Source organism: Chlorocebus sabaeus, chromosome 2, assembly GCF_047675955.1.
Source record: "Chlorocebus sabaeus isolate Y175 chromosome 2, mChlSab1.0.hap1, whole genome shotgun sequence".
In the NCBI taxonomy this organism is placed as follows: domain Eukaryota; kingdom Metazoa; phylum Chordata; class Mammalia; order Primates; family Cercopithecidae; genus Chlorocebus; species Chlorocebus sabaeus.
In genome coordinates this window covers 94,832,586-94,846,409 of record NC_132905.1, presented here as the reverse complement: position 1 = coordinate 94,846,409, position 13,824 = coordinate 94,832,586, and the positions used below count along the sequence as shown (strand labels likewise).

The following is a 13,824-nucleotide window of genomic DNA, read 5'->3' as shown; positions in this document are numbered from 1 at the left end:
GCCCGGCAGTGACCATCCCCTCAGCAGGCTGACAGTGCCAGGGCACATTCCAGAGCCTCGCACCCACCTCCAGTCCAGGTACCCAGAGCTTCCCAGCAGGGTGGTTGCAATCCCTGAGGGATCTGCTGTCCACTGTACATTGGGACAGTGGGCTGTGGGAGAGAGACAGTGGCTTCCCCACCCTCTAACTGTGGCTGGTCACAGCATGTGGGTACAGCCAAGCGCCGGGAAGCAACTGGCAAGTACAAGCCTCTTATACTGCACTGAGTCACCTGGAAGCGCTGTGGGGTCTGTGCAGGGCTGCATTCCCATGCCTGAGGAAGAGCAGCATGAAGAAGACACCATGACTGGTTGAGAGAGGCAGGAAGAAAGAAAGGAGAAAGTGTTCTGTTTTGTACTTGTCATGGTGCTTCCTTTTCATTTTGAGAAAGGAGCTCTCCATTTTCATTTTGCAGTGGACCCTGCAAATCATGTTTCCAGCTCTGCTCCAAAACTCAGTAACAGTTAACCACAGCCATCGCTAACTATAGTGACCATGTGCTGTCAACGGATGGAAAGATCTTCACAGCCCTGTGAGTTAAGAACTGTGATAATTTCCAGTCTGTGTATGAGGAAAGTGAGGCTATAGTCACATGCAGAAGCCCCACATCGGGGTAGTGGAGGAGCTGCAATTTGACCCCGGGTTTGCCTGACCCCAGTGCCTGGGCACCCTTGCAGGTGGCTAGTGTGCAAGTAAGAATTAATGAATAGGTCAACCAGCTGGATGCAGGGACAGAGTCAGGCCCATCCTCTGCCTTCCTGGGCTGCATTTGGGAAGGACCAGGGACTGAGCACCCAGCATTTGCAAAGCTGGAGGACACTGGTTCTGGTGCGTGGTACTGGGGGCTGGGCCTGCGCAGCCTGAGTGGGCGGCAGCACGTGATCACCTGCAGCTGCAGAGCAGTGGTGAGCCAGGCAGCATCACCGGCTCAGCTGACCCTTCCCGGTACACAGGGCCTGGCCATCTTGTGCCCAACCCTGGTAAAGCACCATTTTGTTTCTGCCTCACCATTTGCTTCTCCTGTGTTGTTTTGTGAGCTGTCTGAGATGTGCATCGTTCTTCTGTATTTGGAGGGGGACATGGAGCCCAGTTAGAAGATACCTGGTGCCTAGGAAAAAGCCTACTCAATTTCCCTTGAAAATGTCTCCCTTGACCCCCACCGAATGCTTTTTCTCAGTCCTGATTGTCCTGCCTCTGAGCATTTCATCCTGGGTTCTACACTGGGGTGCGTTCCAGCCCTGTCGGTCATTATATTGCAAAGTGATGGATAGATGTACGCCCTTTTGAGAGCTTTAATTTATTATCATGACTTCAGGAATCATACAGAACATTCAGGAAATGTTAACATATTGACTTTTCACAGAAACGTGAAAGGGGTTATATGTTTGGGATTACTCAAATTATCAGCAATTTCAATCAGCTTTTTTATGCGCCATTCAGAGAGCAAAATTAGAAGTGCTTGTGTTTGCATTCTACAATGTATTCAAGATAATTAAAAATTAGCCTGTGAAATCATAGAGATCTTTACAGTAGCAGCAAGGATTTGGAAGGAACATTTCCCACCAGGCAAATGAACTGGACTTTTCTGAGAGTAAATACGGAATCGGAATCCAGCAGCACATCTTATTAAAACTACGAGCATTTCATGTTCACCTCTCCGTGGCTGGCCACCTTCCGCAATAGTCACCCTGGCCATCTCTTATTAGCAACCTGCAGGAAAATAACTAAAAATAAGCAGCTGTAGAAATGATTATTTAAGCCTCTAAGAAATTCCTCCTGATGACTGTGCGTGACTGTGCGGTGGCTGCGCTCTCCCTGGTCCTGTCTCAGTTCGGCTGCACGTCTCTGCTGCTGCTTTAAGACTGCAGAGCGCCCCAGCGGCCAGAGGCAGGGGAGGGGTCCCTGCTCGCCTCCGCGCTCGGCTTCACTCGCCCGGCTCGCAGGCAGGGAAGGTTGGCAGAGGGATCCAAGTGACTGAGGCCGGAGCACGGCAAAGATGAGCCTGCCCGCCCGCCTGCTGCCTGGATGCGGAGGGTGAGGGCTGGCGCACGGGAGGCCGCTGGCTGCGCATTCTGGGCACCGGGTGCCCGGGATGAGCTCACGCCCGCGTCTGCGGCTCTCTCCACCTGCCGACCTGCCGGGGGCCCACTGAGCTGACGGCGCACCTGGGCTCCGGCCGCAGCGTGGGGCGCGGCGCCCGGGAGCAGGTGTGCAGGAGCGCAGCGCGCGGCGAGCGCAGCCCTCGCTCCGGAGCCCGGCCGCGCCGCGTGCCCGGGCGGCTAGGCAGCGGCAGCGGCGGCGGCGCCGGCGGCGCGTCCTCGGCGGGCGGCTGGCGGCGGGCGGGCGGCGGCCCCCGGGCAGGTGCCGAGCGGCGAGCGGAGCCGGGTCGGGCGGAGCGCAGGGGGCAAGGCCGGCGCGTCGCTCGCGGGAGGCCGGGGAGCGGCAGGGGCATGTGGATACTGGCTCTCTCCTTGTTCCAGAGCTTCGCGAATGGTGAGCCTTTCGGTTTGTGATGAATTTCATTCCTTATCATTGACCCGGGGGGCGGGGGATGGCATTGGATGCATGGGTAAAGTCTTCTTTCTTTTTGCTCTTCATCTGTGTTTAAATTTTCGTGCTTTTATTTTTTTTTAAATATTATATTTGTTTTTTCGGGGAGGAGAGGGGGCAATGGAGAGGCCGGGGAGAAATTGCTCTGTAATCATTGGAAGGCGCTTACCTAGCCAAGTGACAGCTCAGAGCCTAACTCCAATACTAGAGAGCTGCCTCATTCAGAATAAACCAGGTCTGGTGACAGAAGGAGAGACAGGAAGATCGCCACTTTGAATATTACAACCTGGGAAAGGGATATGACATTCCAAGTGCACGCAGGTGGAGGGGTCAATGAGGAACATCTCCCTTCAGATTCAGTGCTTTTTGAGATTTTTCAAACACGTAATTTCATGCTAGTACAATGTATCTCCAGCACCAAGGAGGGCTTTAAGAAAGATCTGTCCTTCTATGCACCCCGTGCTGCTTCATGCTCCTCACAGTCGTTTATGTAAAAATATGCACTGATAAGCATTACATCATCTGAAATGTTGACAAATTAAAAAAAAAAGAAACACCTGTATAGTAGTAAAAATGAAATCAGTGAATATTGTAAATAGCATTCCTTTCCTCATGCCCAGCCAATATTATATTTTGAAATGATTTCTTCCTGGGTATTTAGAAAGCTATTGCTCTTGACTGAGTCAGACCCAATTAGTAAGTGTGACTGCACCTTAGGCTGTCTGTCACCACGTAAATATGAACTTACATGTATGAATGGCTTCCTCTCTTGTGGGAACCAGAGGAAATTGTCATCATTTGACATCGCCTGGGAGTAGCTACAGCTTAAATTCCCATTTCAAATTTTGAAACACATATCTGCATAAAATGTATAACCTGCTGACAGTTGAAATTAAACCATTAAGCAGAATCCCCTAGCCAGAAGAGAGGAGAGAGAGAGAGAAAAAGAGAGAGAGGAGGGAGGGAGGAAGGGGGGGGGGGAGAGAGAGAGAGAGAGAGAGAGAGAGAGAGAGGTAAAAGAAGAAGAGAAGGTAAAGGAAGAGAAGAGAGGAAATCTGGCCCTTGTGAGAAAATACAAGAAGCAAAGGGGAGGCTCTGAGATTTTCCTGGAAGATACACAGGGAAGCTCTGCATGTTGGCTGCAAGGCAGTGCATTTTCTTTACCTACCTAGACAGTACCTAAAGAATCAACATACCAACAGGCCAGAAGAAATGCATGAACATTGTCAATTTTTTTTTTTTTAAATGGTGACTACGAAAAGGTGGAGTTGAAAGAAGGTACTATCAAAATGAACATGAAGATGATACTTTCTCTCCAATATAACCTAAAGCAAAGTATTTGAAACTTTCATTTTGAGATTTCCTAGCAGGAAAGAATTGCAACAAGTTCTGACAAGACACCCATCTTTCCCAGAGGGCACTGTACCTGTCCTGTGTCCTCCTGGGAATTTCCCTTCGGGGACAGATCTGCTGAGGGAACATGTGGAGATGTGTCGGGGAAGTCAGCCCTTTCTGCTCTTCCGTTAATGCAACCTGCTAAGAAATGTACAGATGCCTACAGAGGTGTTCCAAAGACACAGAGCCTTGACAGCCTGTTTCACCTGTCAGGGAGGACCTTTCGGAACTCCTCGGAAAGGCCTGGGTTATAAGATGAAACAAAATTTGCACCCCACTGGGAAGTGTGTGTTTCAGGATGACGAAAGAGGCTGTGCTGGTTGTCATCAGCCAGTATTTATTTACAGTGTAAGCATTTTGTATGACAAAATGGTATGGAAGAATTTATGATACTGATACAGAGTGTTAGCCTCTGATACACAGATGCTGTATATGTGTGTGACTTTTTTCTGAATTAGCATTTCATAACTAAAACAATCATAGGAATAGTTATATATGGTAATACAATTATAGAAAACCTCAGATATTTTTCAATATGAAAAATGCATGCGAAAATTATGTAGGTGCTCATATAGTGAATTCTGTATTATTTCAAGACTTTTAAAATCAACTGATAATCACCATTATTATTACTGTAATAAATATAGGTAGATGCCACACTATTAGACATAAACAGCAAACACAAATGAATATTTTACATTACTGTATTATGTATTCTGATCCAATCTAGCAGAAGGCTATGGAACTATCTTGTATAAAAATGCCCCTCTCTTTATATGATCAAGCATGAAAAAATAAAAAGCCTGACTGTAAAGCTTTAGGATCTTTGAAAGGGGAGGGGACATCAGCTTTAAACAGTTTTCTAAGGCATGGTGTTCATTACATACTGGGGAAAGGATCATAAAATATATAGACATGTTGAAATAAGAGTCCAGTTTGGAACGATGCCTGTTCGTAAGACCATATTTCAAAACTATAAGAGTGAATGCTTTCTACCTATCTGAATTAAACTTTAAAAAATGGAGAAGTATTTTTGTCAACAAGTGGCATATTTTGTTATACCTCAATTTTGAAAAATTTCTGAATGTGTGTGGTAAAAGATTGATGAATTCTAATACCTAAACTGATTATTGCTAGGCCTCAGGCATCAAAATGCCTGACATGATAACTTTTTTTCTTCATTTGTAAAAGATTATGCAGTTTAATATTTGGGACTGTTAGAAAAAGCCCACAATACATCTGCATTTTAACAGTAGATGACAACATTTTTCTTATTGATGTGTCGGAAGTACAGTTATTTCTTAGTAAAAGTATGATTGCTAGACAGGCTGCAGACAGTATTTTTGGAAAAAAAAAAAAAAAAAGAAGAAGTCATTGACCAGGCCTTTAATGGGTTAAACCCTTAAATGAATGACCTCACCTGATAAGGTGCAGTAATCGTGTTTTAAAGCAATTTGTTCTGCAATGTTCTGGAAATACACGCGAGCTTCTGTTACAGTGCAAGACGCCAAGGTACACGTATGTGCAGACACTCACCCACACACGTCCCTCAGTGTCTTCTCAGCAAAGCTTCCTACTGCATTGTGTTTCATCACCATTTCTGCTGGTTTTAACCCCAGAGCACATTCTAGTTTAAAATTATTGCTGAAAGCAGAGCCGGGCCTTCAGACAAGCAGAATGATAAAGAATCAGATTTATTATATATAATATATTTTTGCTAGTATCCTGGCATCTCTGTTTTACACACACACACACACACACACACACACAGACTCACACACATGCATTCCTGACATCATCTTTTCCTGAGCCGTGGGATTTTGAGCTCTACTGCATCTGCTTTCATGAGACCTGAGCATCGTGGAGAGTAGAGAGGGTGGGGTGATGGGAGTAAGAAGGTGCTCATTAAAGAGAAGGTGAGTATGCAGCCCCTTTGAGCTTCATCCATTCACTTGATAGGAAATTACAGAGCACACACTTGCTATTTTATTTAATTAGAAGCAGACCTTTGTAAATACAAGTGCACCTTAAGGACTTTGAAGGTGATTTTTATTTAATTCACATAAATGTGTGTAAGGAAAAAATGTTATCAGGTGAACAATTTCAGGGCTGCCTCCCCTTCCCTTTCTACCCCATCTTTATTAAGCAGATTAAAAATCTATCCATAATCTCAGGGTTTACCTAAAATTCCTAGGCCTTTTAACTTAAGCTGCATGCCCCTCCAAGATGCCCTCTGTAGGAAAACAAAACACCACGCAGACCTTTAATAAATGCCAGTGGATCCTTTTCCACTTTTTGACTCTCTCCTTTGTCACTTTGGTGTGACCATGGTTTGCTGCCTCAGGGGATCAGTGAGTCATGGGGGCCGAACCCACGCAATACGGCATTTTGGTAGGAGAACTAATTTTGACTAAAATATTTGCCAATTTGAATCCCCAGACACATCTTTGTCTTAGATGTGTCTGGGGTAAGGGGCATGGAGTATTTTGACAAGAGACTCAATTCAATGCGTATTAAAACTTGATTGAGAGAGAGAGAGAAAGAGAGGGAGGAGGTCACTTTATAAAGAAAGACCTGTGGACACTAGGTTGGAAATTTATGTTTGCAAAAGAAAATGATGGGTTTCTCAAGTGGGTGCATTTACAAAATCTGTGGCATCCAGGTTTCGTAAAATTAGCTGAATTCTACGGGCAGGATTATGAATGTGACTCATAAATAATTACTAGGTAGTGAAAAAGAATGTATTTTGCATTAGGCATTGCATTCCATAGTATTTCAGAAACGAGCACTTCGATTTCCCTGGTTTCCATGCGTGGCCCACCTCACCAGAGCAGGGCAGGCACCCAGGGGTGTGCCCACACAAACGAGCACGTCTGGGCATTTTCTTGGCTGCTGCGCTGAAGTGCACGCTGGGACTTGGTGCCCGCACCCTCGGCCTGGGAGATAGGGAGGTGGTGCTACCTGCATGCCAATTGTGTCCCCGCCATAGGACACTAGTGGGCGGCAAACCTCACAAGACTCTTGCAGCCAGCCTTCAGCAGAGCCAGCAAACCCAGCAGCCGCCGAGGGAGGACTGCTCCTTGCAGATGGTCAGGGCCTTTCTTCTGAAGACGCCATCCCACGCTGTCTCAAGTTCAGTGCGCCCAAACTCGCGTGTCGTAGAGTTCGTCTAACAGGAACTGTGCAAAGGCAACCGCAGGTCAGGCGGAGTCCGGCAGCCTTTGTTTTCAACTGTACAGCGGAGGAACATGTTCACAGCAATATCTAGAAACCCAGAAGGTGCCCAGAAAGGAAACAGAGGTGTTGCAGCGGATAGCGGGCCCGCAGAAGGGTGCATTTGCACCCGCTTTCCAAAGCCGCAAGGGAGCCCCGGCGTGGCGCGCGCCTCGGAGGTGGCAGCTCCTGGAGCAGCTCCTCGCCTGATTGGCTGACCTTCCAATGTCATTCCAGGAGCCGCCGCTTCTCCTGCTGATGGTGACAGGGGTGATGCTGACGTGCCCGCTCCTCCGCAGTCCATCAATCTCCGCAGGCAAGGCTCCGGGACCGGGAGCCCCCTTCCCTCTCCCCCAGGCCCACTGGAAAACACCTGTTCCCCTGGACTGGGGAGTTAACTCTTCATGTTCCAAAGACCTGGGCACAAAAATGCTCATCTTATCTCTCCCCGCCCCTCCCCCCAACTATATTTATGTTCTTTTCTTCAATGTTGTGAAAATGCAAGAAAATTCAAAGTTGCATTTCCCTTACCGAATCTGTGGGTTAAGATAAGGCAGTGGGAGTGGAAGATTCCAGCAGCCCCACGGAGTATCCACTGTGTCGTTCTGAATTCAAAGGGTGGAGCACACGGATGTTTTCTGCAGGTGACGCAAGGTCTGTCAAGGTGGCAGGAGGGAAGCAGGGACAGGATTTTGGTTTCGAGGTCAGACAGCTTCTGACCAGGACGTTCAAAAGGGTTAAGTTTCAGAGATCTACTCCTGAAAAACCAATTCCTTCGATATTATCCTTTTTCTTAAAATCTTGGCTGTTGCCTTGATGGTGTCTATGGTAATCGTTAACCCTGCATTTAGGTAATGCTGATTTGACTAGTGACTACCTCTCTCACTAGATAGACAGGAGCCTCCACAGTCTGAGATGGGTGTGAAGCTTGAGCATGTCCTTAGCAAAGAGCACAGCACGTGGTATGGAGTGGTGGAAATAGATGATGTTCCTTATGAAATGAAAGGATGAAGTGACAGGCAGAGCCTTTCTCCCCTCCTTAACTCACCTGCCTCCCTCCCATCCACCTCTCTCTTCTGCCTCTAGCTGATTGGCTTCCCATCCTAATTTTCTTTGCTGGCCTTGCCCTTCTGGTCCCCATCTTGAAATCTGATGGCTAAACCATTGGACTCTTTTGCTACCCACCTTTTTCTGTCGTAGTGTCTCAATCACGGTGAAAAATGTTTATTTTCCAGAAATGCCTATGGCTTGGGGCATTTTCTTCTCTTTTCAAAAAGAGATTCACGTTTCGAGTATCTGATGGGACTTTATCACTGTTGCACAACAGCTATATAATTGCTTTAGGTGCTCTTCCTGCCATGCAGTGGGTCAAGTGTCACAGACAATAATTTCATCCATGTGCTGGACCCCTTGTTCTCAAGTGTATGCTGCTAAATGGCATGATTTAAAATTCCTATACAATGTTTATTGCCCTGTCGCATTTTGAAAGCCAGCCAGAAGCATCAAACCGACATTTAGGTTCTCCCCGCCTCAGCTCCTGGGAATTCATTTCTTCATCAAAGAGCCACGCAGGACATCAAAACGAACTTAGTTTCTCAGGCCTTAATCATCTTTAAAAAGTCATACTGCTGTTTTCTTAAGCATCTCATGGATTTATGGTTTTTTGTCATTATCTTTATTCTTATTTTGCAGATTCAAATATGACAGTTGGTATCTTCATGAAAGTAACATGAAAGGGATAGGTTTTCATCATTGTTAAGGTTGATTTTTTGTTCAAATATAAAAATCAAATTAAGTGTCTTATAGCTTACGGTATTTATCAGCTTTTGATTTTTGGAGATCTCTATTTGTTCTATGGGATCAACGCTGAATTTTAAAAAAATCATGCAACTGGATTAATTTTTGGTCTTTAAGCCCCCTGGATTATGTAAATGTATATTATGGTTTAACAGAGAGGGATGAATGGGATTGAGAAGATATATGTCAAGATAAGAAGAAGGAAAGAGGCTACTACACAGAGAGATGGAATGACAGGGATTAATGAATCTTGCCTGTATCCCTAGTTATTTTTTTTTTTTACTGAGAAGACAGTGAGTAAGATTTAAGAGTGAGCAAGCAGTCCTATTTATAGAAAGCTGTTTTTAAGTGCAGCCGCAAAGACAGTGAAAGAAAGAATTGAAAATGCAAGAGATCACCTCCATACTAAATGCTAGCTTCCCCTAACGTCCCGGCTCTGTACAGCATTTTGTAGGAGAGAAAAAAAAAAAAAAAGCATACCAACCCTTGCAGAAATATTATGAAATCTCTTTGGACTCTCTGCAGAATATTCTAGAAATGCTCTCAGTCTTTAAATCTATGTTAGGCTTGGGAAGCTGGGGGTGAGGAAGCAATATATATATTATCTGGAAACAGCTTGAGTAGGTCTGAACAAAAGACTGGAGGTGAAGGGAGGACATTAAACTTGCAGCACTGCTACAAATATTTCTTCTGTAATAAGTCTTGCCTTTCTTAAAGATGTTTCACGGCAGAATAGTAGGAGGGTGAAATCTGCATACATGTTTAGAGTAAAGCAATTACTGAGGGAAGAGTTCAAATGTAGGATCCTGTGATTATCACAAGTCCCTTCTTGTTAACCTGTTCTCAAACTCTTGGGTTTTAAATTGCAAGATATGAAGTCCTTATTTGTCAGTCTGTATGGGGCAGACAGTATCACCCCAGGCATTGTGATTGACACAAATGTTATTGGACAAGGGAAAAAGAATGCCACATGCTCTGAGAAATGAAATAGTCTTTTTAAGATTCCATATATAAGTGATATCATGGATTTTGTGTGTGTGTCTGGCATATATCACTTAGCTAATGTCTCCCAGCTTTCTTAAGTATATACAATTTAACATTAAAAAAAAGAAATGAAATAGTCTTCCTTTCTAGGACTGTATTTGTTCCTTATAGCATTCTGGGTGTACTGGTTCCAAGTGGGCTTTAGGTTTTATTAATAGTAGAATCGTTGAATTTGTATACAAATACTGCTGATTTGCAGGTTGGAAATCTGGACAAAAATCAGGTCCTGACCTACCCTAGAAGATGATGCTGTGGAAAGTGTTTGCCTTTAGTCTTATAAAGAACCACCTGTAAAATGGATCATTTTGTCACTAGTCTCTCCAGACTATGAGATTGGCATTTTGATAAGGTGACGGAAAGAAATTTGAACTATTTAATGACTGATTTTGATTCATACAAGTCTTGACTCTTTAATATTAAAAGGAAGAAACAGGAAACAGTTTTAAGTCTGGTTTTACACAGAATCTGCATTTTTTCCCACTGAAAATAATACAGTAAAAGCCAGTGTATAGTTCTTTCTAAATACCCTTTCTCATTATTGGATGCTTCTGCAAAACAACAGTATGGTGATACCCCTCCCAGTGATGACCTTGATGACCTTAGGGTCCCAAAGTGGCTTCAGCATTATCATGGAGTCACCACAATGATCAGGTTGAAGCTGGTGTTAGGACCAGTGTGAGTGGGTCACAGGGGCAGAGGGGAGCTGTTGGGAGGTAGCACATGCCGTGCACTGAAGATCCATCCATGCCACTTCAGGTGGGTGATTGCAGTGGACTCTCATACCATTGATTACTCTTCCTCATATTGAGTAAAGCATTGATTCTTCTCATGAGCATGAACTACTGGATGATGGGAACATTTCTATGATTGTATCATAAGAGAAAGACAAAGTAGAAAGATAATTAGAACTGCTGCAATTCTATCTGTATTTTGATTTTATTTCTTATTTTAAATACAAAAGACTGAGCTATATTTCCTATATAATAAGGAAACTTCTTACTTTCAGGAAATATACTTTCTCATGAGAGAAACTCAAGATTAAATTATTTTCACAGTAGCCCCACTATGGTGTGATTTGATCTTGGGTTCCATCGAGATATGGAAAATCCAAGTCCCGGTCTGCTTAACTGCCATGTTTATTTTTTACTCTTGGCTGTAGAGCATTTTTAATAACTGATATGTAGCTAGCAGGGTAGAAATAACAATGCTTTGGAATATTACTTGTGAGATTTTAGGAATGAGCTGAAGACACCCAACAATGACAACAATGACCTCTACCAGCAACACAGGCACCATAGAGAAGGCACCATGGCTACTTACCACTCCTGCCAGCTGTAGTTCTTGTCAGTTCCTGCAAAGGCTAGTCATTTGTCTATTTTGTTGGCTAGTAGAAAGGAAATGCACAAGAAATGTGGAATGCTGTCTAAGGGACAGAATCCTTCCTTCACAAGTTGTTTGAGTTGGCAGCCCAAGTTAGCAACCTCTGTCCGGGGCCTTGACGTGACGGCAGAATGTGGGTAGGATGATTAATTACCAGATGCGTGTGTGTGCCTATTATGACTCACGCAAATCAATAGCTATTAAATCCTTGGTGGCTACTGTTTTAGAATAGGCTTGATTGAATATTTGTGTAGAAATCTGGGTAGAACAATTTTGACCTCGAGGTGATCTAGGTATTTGTTTTGGGTAAGGAACTCTCATCCATGGGTGGTTTATCTGTGTCTTGGGGGATCTCACATCATCAGCCTTTATTATTCACAGGCACGAGAGGCCCCACATTCTCCCCTATACCTCCACCGCCCCATCGCTGAGGATGGGAGGGTAAGAATATGCTGTAGGCTTCTGTGGGATTAGATGCTTGGAGGCAGTGGAGGCAAATGTTTATGGGAAGACTGAATATGGAGGAAGAGGCTGTGCCAGCCCCATAGCCACACATCCCCTCCATCCCTACATCGGGATAAGAGGAAGACCACAGTCTGCTGACACTTGAAGCTGAATATTAGTTAGTATCTCTCTATCTGGGCCTTCCCAGGTAGGGATCGAGGACACCGGTTCTCAACACCCTGGAGTTCTGGGTCTGGGAGAATGGAGAAAGAAGATATGGAAGTTTCCTGAAATGCATTTCCTCTCATTAGCCTCCTATTGGAAATTCTGATGCCAGCATTCTGGGGAATGGGCCGTAGTTTGGAAAACTCCCCAGGTGTTTCTAATCCCATGTGACTTTGTCATCTTTTTCCCACCACCACTAGGGTCTCCCAAGTTATAGTTTACCTGTTTGTTATGTCGTCTTCTAGCTCTGATACCAGAGAATTTGATTCTGTAGCCTTGGTGTATGCACGGCCTGTGAATTTGCATTATGAACACATGCCTTTGCCTGTTCTGATCCACATGAACCATAATTCACCTTTGCAAAACACATACTTGCAAAGAAGCTACCCAAACAGTAGCTAGGACGTTGACCCAGTGAAGTTCCAAGTACATCTCGATGAACTGTTGGAGAACTCTGCATTGCGTGGTAATTTATTGGGAATGTCTGTATGCAGGGTTAGGGCCTCACTGACCACCATAAGAATCTGGGCATGTGGTGCTGGGGGGTAGTAACAAGAAAGACTGTTGAGTAGAGGTGTATGTGATCCTGCCAGAGGCACTCCCAAGGTGGATGCTAGCAGCTTGCGAATCATCTGTGTATTAATATCTATCTCTTTGTGCCATTTTTTCTTCCTGTTTTAGCGTATTTGATATTCAGGTTTATAAATGCTTGTGCTTTGCTTATGGTGTTGATTCCATTGTATTTCTCACATTGGTACCTTCTTCGATAGCAGCTGGAGTCCTAGCAGAGAAGCCCTTTGAAACCTATGTGTAACCATGAGGCTCCAAGCAAGAGATCCATAGTGGGAAACCATTTGGGTGACTCTATTGAACAAGTTTAAGGGATGAGCTAGGATGAGGTGAGACAGGGCAGGAGAGTGGATCTGTTTGCAGCTAGAGGTTTCGCTTTGATGCCACCCTGGGACGCTGCACATGCCTTTGTCCAGGGCACAAGCTCATTCCAGAGCCAGATCTAAAGGGCTCTGGGTCATTTGCTCTGTTGGATTTTCTTGGCTTTCTTTTAGGTAAATAATCACAAGTTGACTGTATTTATCATACAAAGCATATGTCATTATGCTAAGTTGTCAGAAAAAAGAGAGAAACTGGCATATAAGGGCATATGTGCATTTTAGACCTTGTTACATATATGACAAAATTGAGGGCAGTTATTGGTGGCAGATTAATTTTTTCAAAACATTGTGTCCTTGATTTTTGCACTAAAATAGACTCAAATGTGTGCTGGAGAGAGGCCTAAATTCAGAACCTTAAAAATATCTTTTTGTGTCCTGAGATCTTATTTTAGATAATATTAAAAATAACTTCTCCTCCTAGGCATCTTAAACAAGTTTGATGTTATAATCCTTTGGCGATTTTATTGTGATTCACTATAGAAATTACCTTTTAGAATGGCTGTTTTGAAATTTAGCTTTAGAAGGAAACGGTATAAAAGCCATTGTAGGCTGAATAAATGTGAATTCTGCTTACTCATCACTACAGGAATTAGGGTAGACTGTTTCTTTGCAATAATAGTTTCCTATACTCATGTTCCTTTAAAAGGGGGTGGGCGCATTATATTAAGAAGTCACAAGCTCTGACAGGGGAATTGCAGAGGAAGATTTCAGTTTAAAATAGCTCACAATTCCTCTCTGATTTGGATTTTTCACAACCTACATGGTATAGCACAGACTGTTCTCTTT

At 44.2% G+C, this 13,824-nt stretch overlaps 1 protein-coding gene across 1 annotated transcript in view; it reads left to right on the top strand.

Moving 5' to 3' along the window:
- Positions 1-2,389: 2,389 nt before the first annotated feature.
- DSCAM (DS cell adhesion molecule) overlaps positions 2,390-13,824 on the top strand; it is an 812,825-nt gene continuing 801,390 nt past the window's right edge. The window contains exon 1 of the mRNA XM_037985374.2: positions 2,390-2,533. Within this exon, the coding sequence (XP_037841302.1) occupies positions 2,491-2,533 (43 nt within the window). The 5' untranslated portion in view covers positions 2,390-2,490. The remainder of the gene's footprint in view (positions 2,534-13,824) is intronic.